This window comes from Rhinolophus hipposideros, assembly GCF_964194185.1.
Source record: "Rhinolophus hipposideros genome assembly, chromosome: 1".
Lineage (NCBI taxonomy): Eukaryota > Metazoa > Chordata > Mammalia > Chiroptera > Rhinolophidae > Rhinolophus > Rhinolophus hipposideros.
In genome coordinates, this window is record NC_138047.1 from 44,929,431 (window position 1) to 44,949,843 (window position 20,413).

At 31.7% G+C, this 20,413-nt stretch overlaps 1 protein-coding gene across 29 annotated transcripts in view; it reads left to right on the top strand.

The window, feature by feature from the left end:
- Nucleotides 1–20,413, top strand: part of ADGRL3 (adhesion G protein-coupled receptor L3) — a 744,191-nt gene that overhangs the window by 403,736 nt on the left and 320,042 nt on the right. For all 29 annotated transcript variants that reach the window (XM_081060173.1, XM_081060156.1, XM_081060146.1 and 26 more), the window contains one exon: nt 14,994–15,103. In XM_081060173.1, coding sequence (XP_080916299.1) covers nt 14,994–15,103 — 110 coding nt within the window. The remainder of the gene's footprint in view (nt 1–14,993; nt 15,104–20,413) is intronic.

Sequence of the window (20,413 nt, forward strand, 5' to 3'; positions counted from 1 at the left end):
TGAATTTTATTCATGTAAGTATTGTTCTCTCTGGGGACTCAATTCTTTGAAAAGTGGTGTAAAAGTTTGCACTTACAACCAAGAACCAAGAACCAAGGTTGTCTTTTTAATTCTGCAGCTAACCGACTACCTAAACCCTGTTTTATTTTACTCTTCTGAGATATTTGAGTCTTTGACTAATTTTGAAAATGTCTCTTTCTTTGGAGAAAGAACAATCAACAGTGACAACAAAATCTGATTGTATAAATGTGTGTGTATTACACTGGAAATGGCAAAATACTTCAGACTATCTATAAGAAGGCCAAAGGATGAATACTGGGTTATTTCTTTGGACATCTGAGATTTAGGTTTATATCTTAATCTTTTTGTGGACAACAATAAGCATTGGGGAGCAAGAGACAGGAATTTATTTCACAGAATGCTGCTGTCTGCATGGTGCCACATTGTTGCCCAGTACAGCCCCCTACAGCAGGGGAGCAGTTCTTGTTCAAGGAACCAAGAGGACCACCAGCTACTCAGAGCTCCTGCTGGGTACACATTGACACAGGCCCAGTCCTTTGTCATTTTCCTACATAGGTCCACTGTAGCTGCTGCCCCCTCTTCTGTTCTCTTAGTGGGTTGTACCACCAGCCTTTTGATTTCTGAAGCTAGAGTCAGCCTTGGTCTACCCTCTTAATTTCTGACATTCCAACTAATTGTCAAGACCTTCCAATATTACATCCTTAAATATTTCCCCATTGTGCTCATTTTCTCCATCTCTATTATGAGATCACACTATGTCCGTACACCTGTACTCCACAGATTCATTTTCTAGAGAAATAGCACATGAACCTATATCAAAAGGAATGAGAGCTCATTACTTCCTTGCTTGGAACACATTCCATGGTTCCACTTAACCAAATAGATCAAGTCCAGACTCGTTTAATAGCTAGCTAGATAACCTTTAGATAAATCACATAAGTGCTCAAAGCCTTGGTTTTCTCACGTACACATGTATAAAGCCCCATTAGGATCATTGTGAAGATTGCACAGGATTATGTACATAAAGCACTTTGCATAGTGCTAAACACAGGATGTGATCGATATTGGGTAGCAACTATCATTTATCAATATGCTGTGCAAAATCTCTGTGTTTGAGTCTCCGTTCACCTCTCTAACCTCCTGTGTTGTCAGCCTGTACCTTTTACTCCAAAAGCTCTATATGACTTCTAGCTCTCTTCATTACCATGCTGTTTCCATTCCCTTTCTCTTTTTATCTGACTGAAATGTCTTCTCTGTTCTCTCATTAATTTCACCAAGGTGCCTACTACTCATCTCTTAATGCTCAATTCCGCTATCACCTCCTCCAAGAAACCTGCTCTGATATCCCCTATTTTGTCCAGGTTATGTGTCTCTATCAGTTTCCTAGGGCTGCTGTAACGAAGTACCACAAACTAGATGGCTTAGAACACCAAATGTGTTCTCTCAAAGTTCTGAAAGCCAGAAATGCTAAGATGTCTGCAGGGATAGGCTGCCTCTGACACTGAATGGAATCCTTCCTTGCCTCCTCCTGGCTTCTAGTGCTGGTGGTCAGTTCTTGGTATTTTGACTTACAGTCACATTACTCTAATCTCTGCCTCTGTCATAATAAGGTGTTTTCACTGTGTGTCTCTGTATCTATGTTCAAATTTCGCTAGTGTAGGAGTCCCCATCATATTTGATTAAGGTTCCACCTTACCCCAATCTGACCTCATTTTACCTAATTACACTTGCAACAAGGCAACAAGACTGATTCCAAATAAGGTCACATTCTGAGGTACTTGGGGTTAGCACTTAAACATATATTTAGGGTAGAGTCAATTCAATTTGTAAGTGACCTTTATGTATATTTTCATATTACTTGTATATATATGTGTGTATATATATATATATATATGTGTGTGTGTGTATATATATATATATATATATATGATATATATATTATTTGCGCTTCATTCATCATATATTAATAACCTGTTCATGTGTCTGTCTCCTCTAAAAGATTTCAAGCTCTTTAAATCATGTGCCATGTCTAATCTGTCCGGTCTTTGTCTTCCTAGCATGGGTAGACTTCCTAGTATCGTAGGCTTTTAATACATATAAAACAAATGAACAAATCATTGTTCACTATTTAAAGAACAGGTCTTGTGATACAAAAGATTGCAAGGATTAATAATGCCACATAATACCTAATAATCTAATTTTTATTTTCCAGTTACTAAAAAGAGAAAGGAAGTAGAAATGCCTTGAATCTGGAACAGAGAGAATTTAGTTCTTTTCCCAGGGTCCTCATTGTGAGAGCAGCCTTGGGGAAATGATTTAATTTCTTCATGCTTATCTATGAACTATAAATGAAAGAATTTATAGCTTATAGATACACTTTCAGGTATGTATGTTTTGTACTTTCCATTCTAGACCCACCAGAGACTTAATTTAATCAGAAAGTAGAGGCTACTTATGAAGAGCCTGGGGTGTCATATTTAGTTTTTACCCTGGGGGAAATGAAGGGGCATGAAAATCAAGTAGGATTATTTGATTCGCTGAACTAAAGCAGCAGTAGTGAAGCTGGCTAGGAAAATATCTGAGAGTAGGCGGAACGCACACAGGTATTGGAGTTGATTGGGTGTTGGGAAGGAGGGAGGAATGATTCAGGGAGCATTGTTGAATGAATCTATTGAACACCTTATCCAGTGCCAGATATGATGCTATGGATGCTGGAATCTAAAATTTCAAACCTTGATAGAATATTTTTGATAAATGTAGGAGGCTTTACACGAGTGTGTCTGTCTGTGCATGTGTGCTTCAATGAGACCTTTATTGAAGTTATTGAGCCTTGTAATTATAATATATATATACATTTTCCTCAATGTTCCCCACGTCATATTACTTTTGAGGTAGGGAGAGAAAGTCTGTTATAGGTGTTTCATACGAGTAGCATAAAACTCAGAAGCATGAATGGTTTTCAGTTACTGCTTTGAAAATAGTCTTTTGATTCAGAAACTTTTTTTTTCTAAAAGTATGCATGTAATTTTAATCTTACTTGCTTTGAGTGCACCCACATATATGCCATTTCTTTGGCTACAAAAAAAAATCAACAGATGTTTCTTAATCATTATCTGTCTTCAGAGAGGTCTCCCATAAAGCCAAAACTAGTGTTTATGTTTGCAGGTGAGCATGGTTTTAACGCAGAACACAGTTCTCCCCAAATAAATGGTTTTCTGTTTTTGTTTCATTTAATCAAGATTATGTTAATTCAGCTGTTCATGAATAAAATGTAATGGCACAATGATATTAAAGATCACCATATATTAATAATGTTAGTTGTTGGCAATACAGTGCGAAGGAAGAAAAGTGAAAAAAAGTGCTAAGCCACTTCTTTCTCATCAGTAACATTTAAACCTGTTTAATCTAAAGTGAAACTGTGGTTTAGATGTAGAAAGCTTTACTTGGTTGCCTATAAGTTTGTTTTATTTTACTTGGAATTACAAGTTAAAGACTTAAAAGTGGTCAGTGTTTTTTTTTTTTTGGTTTTGATTTTTTTTGGAAACATTTGTTTTGTTTTTACCTTTTAAACAATGTGCTTCTTATGATATTTTAGCAGTAATTATCACATATCTTCAGTTCAGTAACAATATTTATTGAGTACTTACACTCTCCTGGGTTATATGTGGTGTTGTCCTGTATGTTATTGCTTTTAAGCTACAAAATACTCATAGATTATGATTATAAATAAACAGAAATTGAGGCTCTTAGAAGTTATGTATCTTGTTTCTCACAATAGTATGGGTTCAAATGTAAGGTTCTTAAGTTTAATTCTGGGATACTTTGTACATCATTATGGTATGGAACCTCTTGGCTATGGATTGCTTCAGTACCTCAAAATTATTTCACATATCAAGCATTGTCACTAACCTGAATACTTTCTTTGTACACGTTGCATATTTCTTTAGATATGTGCAAATTTTATTGTCAATAATACAATATAAATCATTAAAATGGTAAGGATAAAATGATCACTTTTCATTATAGACTGGAAACCACTGCCTTACGTCAGATCATTATCTTAACTCAGTGTTATAATAATATATGTGAATAATGAAGAATATAGTGCATAGTAGTAGGTACATAGTAGATGTTCATAAAAAAAACTTTTTTATTGTTTGTGAGTTATCAGATATATTTATGAAAAATTTTTTTCTAAAGGAAACTATCTTTAAAGAAAATAACAATGTAATATTTGTTGAATAATAGTGATATCAATTGATATGTCAAATTTAAGACAAAGTGATGATTGTATAAGATTTCATTGTAAAGTTTTCTGTAATGATACATTAGACATTCTACTACGTACTTCTATTTCATATTTGTGATTTCATAGTCATAAAATAAATAAATAAAACAAAAATATTTAATCTTATTTGGGTTCGGTAGTAAACAGATCTTTCACTTAAACTTCAAATTGCATACATTATTCATTAAATATCTATCTAGGTATGTATGTATGTAGGTAGGTAGGTATCTATTTATCTAACTATCATCTATATGTCATCTTTCTGACTATTCATTCTAAATGCAGGAAGAAACGCCATATGCTAATCATTAAAATGGTAACCAAGAAAATTAATACATTACATTTACCTAACTACTGCTTTTTCTCTTTAGAAAGCAAGTTGTGATACCAGATTTTTTTGTTCCCTTTTCTCTTTCACCACAAACCTTATTGTTGGTGGCTTCCTCAGCCATACATACATTATGTCCCAGATAAATATATCCCAGATAACTCATTGTGTAGGGTTATTATCGTCCCACTTGAAAATATTTATCTCAGATATGGGATAAAGATTATAACTTTGAAAAAGATCGATGTGAAACACTCCCTGAAGATAATGTCATCCTCATTATAAGATGCCATAAGTTGTTATCAGAGCCATTCTAAGATGGATTAACTAATACATCATTTTAATATCCCTAGCAACTATAGCAGAGGCCATCTAGTTGTGAATGTTACACACCAGCTTTATAGACATGTGGCAAGCTAGATTCCCATTGTGTCAGAGTTCCTACGTAAACTACACCTGCACATTATCTTCATAAAACAGGCTATTTCTCATCTCAATACTGAAAATAAGTGTAATGTTCTAGAGGCAGAGAGATCTGTAGTATACATACCGTGTTGCCCCCAAAATAAGACCTAGTTGGACAATCAGCTCTGATGCGTCTTTTGGAGCAAAAATTAATATAAATTTTATATTATATTATATTATATTACATTACATTACATTACATTATATTATATTATATTAAAGACTTGGACTTATAGTAAAATAAGACTGGGTCTCATATTAATTTTTGCTCCAAAAGATGCATTAGAGCTGATTGTCCAGCTAGGTCTTATTTTCAGGGAAACATGGTAGGAGAAACTTTTGGGGAATTTTACAGAAAAGTAACTTCTATGAAAGCTGCATTGTATAGATGCAATTATGTAAAATTTAAAAAGAGTTAAATGGTTATCATAACAGGAAATAGCTAATATGGATACTCCTGAAAGAATTATCATCCTCTTTAAATTTTAAATGTACTTCAGAATGATTATGAAATATTAAATGTTTACTTTGTTTAAGAATGGAGAACAAGTATTAAGGAACGGAAAAATAACAGCTATTATACATTTTCATGCTAATCAGTGTTGCTACAAATCCTTCATAGCTATTCTCTATCTGTGTGCCCGCATACAGGTACATAACTATGTTTTAATGTTTTCATTTTCAATTTTAATGTGTGTTTATTTTTCAGGTGGATAAAATGTTACTTCATTTTTAATGGCTGTCTAGAATCACATAGAAAGCTGTCTAGAATCACATAGAAAGGATGTATTTTAATGTGTTTAACCAGATTCTATACATTAAAATGCTTTTACTATATACTATGAAAGTAAAATATTGTGTTTTGAATTTCAAACAAATAGTTTTGCATGTCTTTTTTTTTTTTGGTAACTAGTGCTAACGTTATATCTTAAATATGAGGTGCTTTTCAGTAGAGAAGGAAACTTGGAATGGTATTCCACGTACTGTTGTTTGACTGCTGTAGACTCATCCCCTAACTGCACCCCGCTCCCTTCTTCCTCACTAGCAAAACCCTGATTTGTTTTCCTTTAAGGGCCAGGTTCTTCAGAGGAGATTGGGTGCCGCTCTGGCCCTGTGATGGTGAACCTTCAGTGGAAAAACCACTCACAAGGGTGTCATTCCCCGTGTGTAATTGCTTTAACATAGGCACGTTAACATAAGCATAGGCATGGGCTCCTTTTGGCCAGTGTCTTTAAGGGTAGTCTGCTGAATGGTTTACGTGTAGAATATCCTTGTTCTTAAAATGAGACGCAAGACATTTTACATTTTCTTGATTTTCCCTTCTCTGTGTAACACCTGCAAACTCAATGGCCATCTTAGGACCATACGACAAAATCCATAGAATAGATCATTTTATGGAATCCAATCATGGCATGACTTGGTTAACCAACTGAATTTACCAGCTTGACCCAACCCATCTTTTAATGTTTCATATGTGGGATGACACAACTCTTATTTGTAAGCCACTTTCATTTGTATTTGCTGTTTGGAAGCCTAAGTCATTCTGTTACAAATAGAAATGTCTTTGCATTTCTCTTGTATTTATTGCTTCCTGGTAATGCCATTAGTCAAAGCAGGTAGATTATATGCTTCAGATGAGTCTCTGTCTAAGGTCATGAATGGACTTAATTCAACTGAGCCAGTCCAGCAAGCCCAGTACCAGAAGTGGGATAAGGAGCATTTAAGAGGAGAGAAACCTGTGAGAATCATCTCCAATCACTGGCACGTGTGGGCTTTCTTTTATAGTTTGTCATGAGCACCATATGTGTTACTTTATATTTACAAAGCAAGAATACAACTGAAATTATTTTTGGGTAATTTAAAATCTTACTGCACTCTTAGAAAAAAAAAACAACTATGTATAAGCACAGAGTTAGACAAAACCTTCCCTTCTCTCTGCTGTGTATTTCTGTATCTTTTTTAAATACGTAAAAGGTTGTGTATATTTTGTGTGTTCACGTGGACACACAGTTTTATCAGTTTGTTTTCATTACACACTTTATTCAAAGCAATTATGAGGAAGCCAAAGGCATTTTTTCCCAGCTCATCTCATGTCGTTCTCTTTATGGACTTTGTTGTTAACTGATTTCAGTTGCCAACATTAGTAAAATTACTGTTTCTTTTCCATTCTCTTTTCTGAGGTTTGTTTTTCTTTCTTTTTGTTTTTCTCATACATAGTTTGATTTGTAAATACCACATATTGACAAGATTTTTAAAAAAGGTAAATGACTCAGTAGGACATCCTTCATCTTAGCCTTGTCATGTAGATAGGAGAATTTTATAGCTGAGGGAAAAAAGAGAACACCTTGCAGCACTTTTAGGAAGTATAATGAATTAAGTCCATCTCTGGTTTAAACAAGCAAACAAATAAACAAACAAATAAATGGTCCTGGAAAATAGATTCATATATCGACATCGGAACTAACTCTCAGGAAAGTAGATTTGTCTTCTCTTAAGAAAAATGCGTACATATAACATATATGCATATAAAATATTGCTCCTTTTTATTTAGGAGAAAATGAGCAGTGCCTTTATTTTCCACATGTTCAGATAATGAATGCAGACACACACTCTAATTTATGTGGGTGCATGCAAGTAAAGAATGTTTAGCTCTGAAATGCTTCCACAAGTAGATGGTGATAAAATAATACGGATACAATTGCAATTATTTTTAAATGAAAAGTTTTTCATAATTCTATTATAGCCATTGTTATAGCATTCAACTACTACTGGAAGATTGCAGTTTAGAAGTTATGGAAACAAAACTGAAGGCTGAAATGCTTTTCCAAGCAACATTTGTGAACATGTTAATTTTAAAAGCATATTTCCATTTATTTTGGATGCATGCTTTTATGAATTGTATCATGTGTCTGGCCTAGCTAATCATTTTATTTTTGGATTTGGCTCCATAAATAGCCTGTGTATTTTGACTGGTGATTATGGTAATTTGTTCTATCAAATATTACCCACAAATTGTGAAATATTTGGAAATTGGACTTCTTTGTGAGATTACCACATTTTCAAACATATTTCCATGTTTTCAGTATTAAATTAATTTGAAAAAAACTTGGGATACGCCCTTAAGTTTTATACGATTGTAAATTGAAAATTATAAAACTGTGAATTCCATTGTGAGCAAATAAAACAAACATATGATGTCTTTTAGCCAAATTATACTCAAAACATTCATTTGTAGTAGAAGATAACATATGTAAGTTGAGGTCTATGCATCCTTTTAATAAGTAAAACTGTACTTTATGGAGATATTAAACACCTTAGCCACACTCTACTGCAATAAAATGCACCTTACTCTGTAAGACTTTGTCAAGGTAACCACCTCAGGAGACAGTTTTCAATATATCTTTTTACTTAAGTGCTTGTGATAGCTTGAATAATGCTCCACCCAATGTTATTGGCATCCTAATCCCCATAGTCTTGGAATGTCACTTTGCATGGCTAAAGGACTTTACATATGTGAAGACGTTAAGGCTCTTGAGATGGGCAGATGATCTTGGACTATGGAGGTGGGCTTTCAGTGTAATCACAATGGTCCTTTTTAGAAGGTCAAAGAAGAAAGAAGGTGATGTCACATCAGAATCAGTGTTAGCAAAGGTGATGTGATTTGGTATCACCACAATCCAAAGAATGAGGGGACAGCTTCTAGAAGCTGGAACTAAACAAGGAAACACATTCTCTTCAGAGCCTCCTTATGGGACTAACTCTTCCAACACCTTGGTTGCAGACATATGAAACTCATTTCAGACTTCCAATTCCAAACATGTAAGAAAATACATTTGCATTGTTTTAAGCCATAAAATGTGTGATATTTTGTCCCGGAAACAACAAGAAAACTAATACAGTGAGTGCTCTAGTTTCTACAGTCCTCCTCACTCATCAGGTTGGTCATGTTTTCAGTTGGTTGTGTCAACTTCCATTTCTCTAATGTAGAGGGATTTGTGAAATTATGTATGAAAGAATATAGAAAATGAAAGACTTAAGGTGATTGTGGAAAGGCATCTTGTGAGTCATAGGACTTGGTTTACATGCATTGTCATAATGTAAGAATCTGTGATGATTTTAGTTTATGATTTAGGACCAGTTTTCTCAAAAATAAAAAAACACCAAATTGTGCGGTCTTATCACTTTCTTTACTTTTCTTAAATTGCCACTTAAATTGTAAGTGGATGACATTGGCAAACATTTTTCTAGGTCATAGTTACAATATAAGAATGAGATTTTCTTAAAATTTATTTTTCATGATGATAATGGATTCATTTTTCTCTGACCACTTTGTGTTCTTACCATTTGAAATCTATATTCTTTTATGACATATATATTCGTATTCTACCATGAGATAGTTGATTCATTCTTACCAAGTTTTTAAGTCCAAAATGAATGCAGCAGGTCTCAGAGTGATGGGCAGTGGAAAACAGGAAAGTCGTGTATTGTCTTGAGGCAAAAAAGAGAATTGTTCTTTGATTGACACTAAGCAAAATGCTGTTGTTATTCACACATTAATTTATGTTTTCTTGTATTGCTTCATTCTGACCTAAGAGTGAAAAACTCCTAGTTATCCTGATTACCTATTTTCAAATTTTAATCATCAACATTTTGTGAATGTGGTGTCTTCTTTTTTTTTTCTTTTGCATTAACAGATAGCTTTAAAACATTTTTTTCTTAGAGCATACTGCCTTATTTTTACATGATTCAAATGCTGATTTGTCATGTTAGATGCTGTGAGTTGTATACATGTGTTTTTTCACATATACATTCTATGTGCATGTGTTTTTTCATCATACATGCTTTTATATAAATGTCAGTTAATTGCTAATGTAAATTCACATGACTAATGTTGCTAATGAAAAAGACACTCACAAAGCACCTTTTCTCATGCTACCATATCTTGTCAATCCAGTGATTTTGAATGCAGTTTTACATATTTACATAGCTGAAACTTCAATTGAGGAGTTTCTTTAACAATCACAGGAATGGCTCATTTATACACACCGGTTTTAGAGTGTAATAAGAATATATGTTTGAGGAGTTTGTTAATGGAGAACTCCTGAGGATTACACTCCCAGTATATAAATACAACAGTATTTTATATATACACCATATGAGATAACTAGAGCTGTAGAACCAACCTATACCATACTTATATGCCTATTATGTGAGAATATTTTAAAATACAATTATATTTAAGGCTCATTTTTATATGCTTCATCTGTAAATATAAAGAAACACGAGATATGGGCTGCTAATTTTTATCTGGGTAATGGAAGTTAAAGCAAACATCACTTTATTGAATTTAGCAATAAAGAGGCCAATTAACTTATTTTTAAAATAATAACTTATCTGAATAGTTGCTATGCACGTAAACCCCAGCAACTTTTTTGCCCAGAGATGAACTTTTCATTATTGTATGTCATTAATCTTGCTTTTATACTGCTATAAATCATACTTGAAGGAATTAGTTAGCAACAAATGATTCTGTATCTGATTACTAACCCTGTGATTATATGTATTTTCCCTGGCAGTCATCAAGCCACATCTTTTTAAGTTAAATCATGTTGCTTTAAAATTACTGCTAATTACAATAGCATTCAACATATTATATAACATCTATTAAATAAACTTCATCAATAGATGGCAAGTATACTTAAGTGGGAAGTTTATATGTGGATTGATTGAAAATGGCATTTTTTGGAACAGTTTACATATAAATAAATATTCATTCATCCTATTACTCCTTCTACCTTATGTTCAGAGATCGATCTTACCAGTTGCTGCATACCAATTGGGACTGAGAGGGCCTGGTTATGTAGTGCTCCTTTAAATGCAGAACTTCCTTGGAATGCCTGATCCACACCATGACCGAGTCCTGGGTTACTTAGACATTTCACAGGTTGTCTTTACTTCATCAAATCATCACAGTACTCCTTGAATCTATCACAGTGAATTAAGTCAGTTTTCCAGAGTGACCATAAAATGAATGACTCACGCTCTGACAAGACATTCCTGTTGTGGTTTTCAGGTCACTTTTCTGGAGCCCAGTGACTATCATTTGATTTCTGATAGTGAAAAGTTATTTAACTTCTCCACACCTTTTCCCTCCCCTGTGAAATTGAGAGAAGTAATATTCATCTCAAAAAAGAAGTAACAGGTATTATACCTTATGCAAACGTGTTTTCTAAGTTTTATGGGTTATACAAATACAGGGCTATAAATCGTGGACTTACCTTGAAGTAGCCCAGGTAAAGTAGTTTGCATATAGCTGATTACTTGGCTTACATATGTTTTTGTTTGTTTGTTTACTTTTAATGTGAATGTTTGTGGGTTTTTTCCTGTTTCTACTCTCAATCAAAAGAATGCATGTGCTTTCCTTTGTCACTTCTTCTGTATTGTAAGTTTCTCTCAAAAGATTCACTCTATCTGGAATGAAGTGTTCTTAACCCATCCTGAAACAGATGAGTAATGTTAATAATGATAATAATGCTGATAACTCTTAACAGCAAAATGTGTACGTTGGGCATACATATATACATATGTGTGTGTGTATGTTTGTGTATATGTATGGCTTTATAATTTTTGTAATGCAGTTTTATAAGCACACCATTTTGTGAGGTAGTAAAATACCTGGCTCACATATAATGTATGTGAAAACTGAAGCTCCAAGTGATTTATTTGACGTTTCTGGCTGGTATTTTCAGTGTCACCTGTTTATACTTTAATTGTAAATTCTCAATTGTTGAGGTCGAAGTTTTTTATCGCATATAGTTTCTGATGAAAAAATATTAAAACTTTTAGTACTGTAAATAAGCCCTAATACTTTTATATGATTATGATATTTTCTCTGTGACTATTAGTGGATTAGGATTTATTTGACCATATAATTGCACTTTTCTCATCCTTTATGGCGCATTTCAAAAATATCTTTAATATCAGGGATACTGGAAATCACTTTTAATTTATATTTATATTAATAGTAAATAATGGAAAATCAATTAGAACATTCAATTATTTTATTTTGCTTTTATCGTCTGTATTACTTTAGAATCAATTTACTTTAGACAATTTTGATATAACTGTAATAATACTCTTGCATGTGTAAATTGTTCAGTAGTGTTTAATATTAAAGTTAATTTTATTTTGGTACACAGTAACAGAAATCACAAAAAAATAAGACAGAGCTTTAAACTCCTGTTTTCAAAATATAGTTAGCAAGTCTTTAAACAGTCACATTATACTGCATCATACAGAAATAATATACCAGAGATTATCTACCTTTCTTCTTTGATTTTTAAGAATATTAATTCATTAAAAGTGTTAGATATAGATATGGTAATAGAATACTTAATTATTTTGAAAAATGAATGTTATAAAACATCATTGTTTTCTACAAAATGGTGATCACAATGACTGCAGTATGTTATTGGTACAGCATGTTTTGGTTCTTATACCTCTTCTTATACACTATCCATCGATTAGAAGGCTTTTTTGACTTAACTCTGGTTAACATTGAGATATTTGGGGTTCACAATTTTGTTTAATATTTATAACAAATGGTTACTTGTTTCAATTTTCTTAAATATGAATAAATAATTAGTATTTTAAAATATTAAATAATATATAAATAGGTCAATGCACATATATAGATAATTAGATGGATGGATATGTATAGTGTCTATATTATATATTTTAAGCTAGTCTATATAAATACAATCATTTGCAATTCTGTTTATTCAAGACAACTTTCTGTAAAACCCACACTTCCATGATTGTAAACTTTAACTTTTATGCCCTACATGTAACTGAATATTAATCTGATTTGTTAATAATAAATTGATTTTTTAAATAATAAAAGATTTGTAAATATATATTTCTGAAAATTACAAAAATCGACACAGCTTATAAACAAATTTTATTAGTACATCTGTAGTAATAAGAACAAAAGTTTCATAATAGTAAGTAAATTAAAAGTAGGCCAAGAACTGGAGATCAACAATCATATTATATTTACAGAATATCTGTAATAATAAGAAAAATAATTCATAATAGTAAGTAAAACAAAAGTAAGCCAAGAACTGGAGATGTACAATAATATTATACTTAGAGAATATTTACATATCATCAAATTTTATTGCGTATATTCCCTTCATTTTTTATTGTTTCTACTTCAAATGCGTTCCTGACAATAGCTATTTTTTCTGTAACAATTTTGGAAATGCCTGAGTTTACATAGCTGCTCATTGTATAACATCCTAAGATAGATTTATGAGTTTATTTTTTTAAGGTATGATGTGATAATTATATTGCTTTGACTGCAAAAGACATCTTTTAATTTGGAAGAGCATCTTTAGATGGGTTTTCTATGTAATGGGGAACTGCTATTTTTAAAAGTTTGAGAACACAAAAACATCAAGCTCCCAATTTGCAGTGCATGTGTGAAGACAGATGTACTTATATTATGTTATTACATGGTTGTCCAATAAGGCATTAAATCTAACACAAGAGAACTTCAGAACATGTTGACCGTCAGGATTAACCATTATGCTAAATTGTCTGACAAGTAGGGAATATTGGCTTTTATTAATCTTTCATTAATAACACAATGTATTTTTCAGCTTAAGACATTCACCAAAATATCAATTTTAATTTAGGGACTAAATAAAATCCTTATTAAGCCTGACAAATGGTAGCCTTGAATAAACACAAAGTATTTTTACTTTAAATCAAAATGAGTTCTGCCCCAAATATTCCCTGTGTCGCCAGTATCCTAGCAAGGCTCAGAGGTATAGGTTTTATAAGATAATGGAGTATTTCTTTAAGAAAGTAACAGAAAAATTTAGCCCTGAGCCATAAATATTTCTGAGATGAAAAAACAAGAACATAAACAGAACCTAACTGGAGTGTCTTATCCTATACTCTTCGTGCCAGTATTTTGCATGGAAAAAAACATGTTTTTTATAGGAAATGTCTACTAATTAGTGAATCTAGAAAGTGTCTTAGTAAAATTAACCATATCGAGGCTACTATGAAATGAGTGTGTTTTTCAAAGTAAGAATGTATTTTATTACATGTATATTTACCCATGATTAAATCATGGTAGCCCAGTTCTGTTTAACTCTATTGCCAAAAAAATTGCCTAGTCTGTATTTCTCTTTGAATAGTGGTGTTCGATCATTCACTTTGGAGATTTAAAGTTATTTTAAATTACAGAATATTGGCATTTTTGAACAGCAGTCTGTAAGTGTAGTGTCATTATTTGATTGAACATAAACATGATAATTCTTAAAAATGGTTTTATTTATGGATCTTATTTTACTAAGTTATATTAATTAAAATTTAGATATATTTTAATATTTAAATATTTAACTTTCTACTACTTTTTTTAGATTTGACTAAAAGCTTTTCAGCACTGTATTTTTCACTGTAAAATGAATGTTATGATAATCAGTGAATTTAATTTAAAACTGTCTAATAAAACTGTGGTTATATGTTTTTTTAATTTGATTTCATAATGGGAGTGAGTCTTTCCTATCAAATGATTCTTAACTGTCTTCACATTGGCAATATACTATGGACCAGTTAGTGTTTAACTTCTAACTCAAAATCATCCTGTGTTCAATCAAATATTAAATCTCTTAATACGAGTAAACTGAATGAATTGATTTTGATGTGTAGTTTATTTTAAAGTATACTACAGAATTTCCTTAATAAGTCTAGAATCGGAAGTTGACCAAAACCTTATTTAAATCTGTATAACAGGGACTAAAATAAACTTAGTATTGATATGAATAATGATTTAACTTTGCATAAACTTCTTTTTCTTTTCTTTTCTTTTGCCTTCAGGTGCAATAACAGGACCCAGTGTGCAGTGGTGGCAGGTCCTGATGTTTTTCCAGACCCATGTCCGGGAACCTACAAATACCTTGAAGTGCAGTATGAATGTGTCCCTTACAGTATGTATATTCCTATGGTCTTTTTTTAAAAAGAAAAGATATTAAGCTTTGTTTTGCATGCATTGACAAAATATTATCTATAGAAACAAAAATAATTACATAATTGCATTAAAAAAGCAGGGTTATTTTAATTTTTTAGAATCATGAATTCTCCACACCATTGGAAGAATTAAATTCTGCTTACATGATCCTGCAGCTTTTAATTTTGGCCAAATATTTCTTTACATCAATACCTATTCTGAAACTTTTCTTAATGTAAGAATATGAAATATTTAGAAAAAGGTTGAAAAGTGGTATGCGTACATTTCTCCAGGACCAAGTAATAGGTAGTGTAAGTGAATAATATACTTATATGCAGAGTGGTATAGAAACTGATATATTTTGTATTTGATAGAAGCATTTATATCCAAGCTTCCTGTGCTGTCAACATTTCAAGGAACAAAAATATGTTTAGCAAAAAAGAGCAGACTGAAAAGAAAATACAAGGATGACATGAACTGAAGCTCTCTTCAGAATATATCTTTTATTGCCTCAAGAAGTGTGTTTTATATCAGATACAATATATGCCAATAACTTATTTTTTTCTTCAGGAATAACAAAGTATAAACAATCAAAACGGAAACATATTCTGACTTTTTTACCCAAGGGAAGAATCACCATCTCAAATAAAAATACACTTGAGCTATCCAGTTCATTATTCATGAGATTCCTTAGGTGAAGATCACTCAGGAAATCTTGTGTTCTCATATAAGATATTCCTCTGATCCCAGAGGTATAAAAGACCTGAGACCATAAATAAAACCCAGGTTTCAACTTCCTTTGACATCTCAGAAGAAGCAAAGTACCTGGGAATCAGCAATTTGACTGTGCCAACAAAGAGTTCTAGTTATTCCTCATTTGTGCTTATTTAAGAGGCAGCACATGACTCACAAGGTGTATGTGTGCATTCTCAAAGAATACAGAGAAATTTGGCCAGCAAGAAGGAATTGAAATTTAAAAATAATAATGAAAGCAATCAAGACAAAATTTCATTTTTGCTTTATTTATTGTATTGCATTAAAGAAAGTTTAGTGAAGTTTTAGTGAAGTTTTTTATTATCTTTGTTATAAAAAAACGTGTGTACATTTTATTGAAATGTCATTTGAGGTTAGGTTTCTTACATTGTTATGTTAAAGACCTTTCCATGAAAATTTGAACATTGTACTAACCATTCATTAGTAATATTTTAAAGAAATAACAATCAAAGTCCATTTTGGAACTGTGACAATTATATTTATATTGCATAATAAGATCTTTGTGAAAAATGTATATTAGCTGTTTCCAAAGGCATTTTATAAAAATATGCCATAAGTTATACCTAAGTTTTAGAGATAGCTTTAGGAAATTTAAAATCATATTTTGAAATATAAAAGCTAAAGTGGGAATGTCAACTTATTGATTTTTTCACAATTTTTAAAAATTAGAGAATTTCACAGCTATCTCTTCAATTTTCTGTATTTCTTCAGAATTTCTTTGTGGATATCTCCTCCAAAATCTTCCACCAAACTCATTCTGAAATATTATCTACTTATGTTATTTCAATAAGTAAGAATGTGCTCATTCATTTTTGCATAAAAGGGTTATGGTTAACTACAGATTTCCTGTCTCTTATAAATGTCCAGATATGGACAATCTGATTCCTGAATAACTTATATTTACACATTTCTGATAATCCTGCATATTTACTGATTGCCTTAGAAGTGTGTTCCTCTTATATTAAAATCTTTATCTGATGGTTTTCATTAAATAAGAATTATAAACTTAGGTGCAATCACTTGACAGTTTATATACCAGTTTAGTTTATACGGTGTAGCATGATTGTGTTTAAATTATGGTTAGCATGTCGCAAGTGAAAGTATAATGCATAATTGGGAATTCCTTCAGTAAATTTCACTTTATTTTAAAGAAAACAACCCTTAAGAAAATATAAAGCATTAAATAAACTATAGGGGCTCAGTTAAAAAGGTAGATTTAGTAGAAAGATGACCAGAGATCAGGAAACCTAGGATTGGATTACAGTGTGGTTACTTAACAAAAAGCCTGGGTCCTTTAGCTCAGGTCAGTTACTAAATTTTTCTGGATCTTACCTTAGAGACCTTCCTTGATCTGCAGCAAGTTCTGATTTTGATCAACACTAAGCTCTTTTTCTTGTCTCCAGAATAAAATAGGCCGAATTTTCCAATGCTGAAAAAGAATCACTTATTTATGATAGCTATCATTTATTGACGTTACATGTCGTTTACTACATGGGTTAAATGTTTATATACATTATTTTATTTAATTCTAATATCTTCCCTGTTAGCTGTATCACCATTTTACTGAAGAGAAAAATGAGGCTCCGTTGGATAAGTAAATATCTCATGTAAAATGTAGGATAACTAGAAAATGGTGGAGCCAAGACTTGAGTCTGTCATTAATACTTATTCTTAAAGATCCAGCTATAGTTCTCTCCATAGATTTTTTCCTTTATATTTTTATGAGTTATTCAATCTTGTCTAATATTTAACTCATAATTTTTATCAGTAACATAATACCACATAGTCAAAGTAAGTGCTTCAAGGGCCGGGGACCTTTTTTTTTTTCATTTCTTTTGCTACTTACTTTGAAGGGGTTTATATTCTTTCTTAAAACAGATGAATCACTACAAACTTTTATTTTTCCAAATATATAATGAAGCTTTATGGCATAAACTAGTTTGTGCCATTAAAATGCTACCCACTGTTTAGAATGAGGCTCTAATCTAAGCAATAAGTTAAGAAGTTGTTTAAATTACCTGTGTTATAAAAGAAAATCCTTATACTTAATATACTTGTTAAAAGATTCCTATTATTAGGAGATAAACTTCAGATTTAGGAATCATTATTGATGTTTGAAAGTGTTGTAATTGAACAACTGAACAAATAAACATGTAATGTTAGGTTCTGTTTGTTATACAATTCACTAATATCCATTTTTACTTTGAATTTAAGATTCAAACTTCCATTTGTTTCCATGGTGATATTGATTTCTAAGCTGATACTTTTTTCATGGAAAAAATATAGAAAAATAGAAATATAGAAAAAATTAAAATATGTAAGAAAACATATTGATATTAATGGTAATTATGCATGTTAGAGGTAATATAGACAAACATTCAACAAAGTTCTTTGTATCACACAAGAGAAGTGTCATTCAAAATATACACAGTAAGCTCACAATAACTTTCGCACACATTTTAAGAGTCATTAAATAAGCTACATAATTGAACAATGAGAGTTTTAGGAGAATCTTACAGTGAATCAAACAAATGGTATGTCTTTTTTAAAAGATGCCGATAGAAAAACAAATAAGAAGAATCAGTGATTGTAAACAATTTAGTCAGGTCATCTTCTTGGAGTGTCTTGTACCTATTTTTTCCTGAATCACTAACATTAGTCTTTTCTAAGTCTTAACTTCTTCCCCGTCTGTATTTTATTGTTTCGGTTCACCGATACCCTGTTTGTAACCAAAATTGTGACAGATGAATCAATACTTCTCTCTGTTCCTGTCACCTTAGTTGCAGTGTGACTTTTATAGCATTTGTGTATTATTTTGAGTTGATTTTTCTCCTTACTGATATTAATATTTTCTCCTCAGGAGATGACACAAACATTCCAAAGGTTAAACCTCAGCATTTACCAATGACACATTTTTGCTTTCTCATCTTCCTTCTCACCCCACCCCCATCCCTTCTGGCCCGATTTAGTATTGCAATTGTGGCATCTTCAAGTAGAACTTCCTTCATTTAGCCAGTTTACAGGAATGACTTGTGGTAGGGAGACAGCAATAAAATAACTAACCACCTACACAGAGTATTTCTGAGCAAAGAATCTGCACTTTGTATCTTGCAGACAATTTGTCTTTCTTCCAAAACATATAATTTCATGCAAATTAAATTCACAGATTGCCTGTCTTCTCTCATAATCTAGCTTTCATCATCAGTTCTTTGTTTCGTCCTTTCAGAAATGCAAAGCATGTATTACTTACTCTGACGATCTTCTCTTGTGGTGGATGTTCTTAAGAAATAGAGGGAAGAAGCATACAATTTTGAGAGCTACTCAAAATTGAGAGCTACTAAAATGAGTGTTTGATTAAACTAATCTCATGTTATACCACTTAAATTTTCTCACCATTAGCATTAGCCATTTGAAGAATTATGTTCGTGGTTGTCTTTATGGAAAGACATGCAGAATGAGTATTATTGGAAAATTAATATTTACACATAATTGTATAATATTTTAGTTTAGGATTTTTTTTTTTTTTACTATGGAAAGTATTACACTTTCAGCATTTAATCCAGACAAAAAAATTTTAACTGTTTAATTATAAATAACTAAAAACATTTTTACAACTATGTTCAAATGAGTACATATTTTAATATATGCATATTTTGTTTCCCATTCTGTAAAATAGTAATTACATATTTAAGACTCATGCTGAAATTAACCCATATGTTTAATTTTTTAAATATCACAGAAATATCAAGATATAATCTGATTCCCAATGCCACAGTAGTTTTTCCAGTTTGTGACATATAGAAAACATTAAATACATATGTATTGAGTGTTTGGAAAAAATAATAATTTTAGAAAAAATCGCTCCTACAAAAGTGTTATGTTCATTGCTGAAATGATAAACGTAAGAAACCCTAATCTACAAATTAGACTTAATTGAAAAGGAAGATTTATGATAAAATATAGACTATATGAGTTTTAGTTTCTCCAAATTGTTTGGTGATTATGATTGTTTTCCTTAATGGTACTAGCAAGCAATATGTTTTTCATAATCTTTTGCATGCCTCCATATTATATAGTAAGTATTGTTCCTTAAATATTACTCTCCCTGTAAGAAGAGTGGCAGTTGTTTGAATTAAATTTTTTAGAATGATATTTATAACAAAAACAACAAAATTCTCTTTTTTTTTTTCGTTTCTCCTCTACCAGTTTCTATCTTTCTCTGTCAAATAGTTTCTCTATACCTCACAGGGTCTTGCACCTAAAAGATAATCCATAAAGCTTCATAGTTAATTTAAACTGTACGCCCCAAATACTATACATGCATAAAAAATATTGCTATCAGTTTAGAAAGCAGGAAGGGTAGGTGGGCTATATTTTCTTGGAGGTCCTCATCTAAACTCTCTTATACCTTTGTTTAGCTGTTTAATATGTTCGTGGAAATTATTCTCAACTAGATTATTTTATTTGCTTCAAGACCTCACATTTTTGTCTTCCTTCCATCAGTCAGCATCTATTG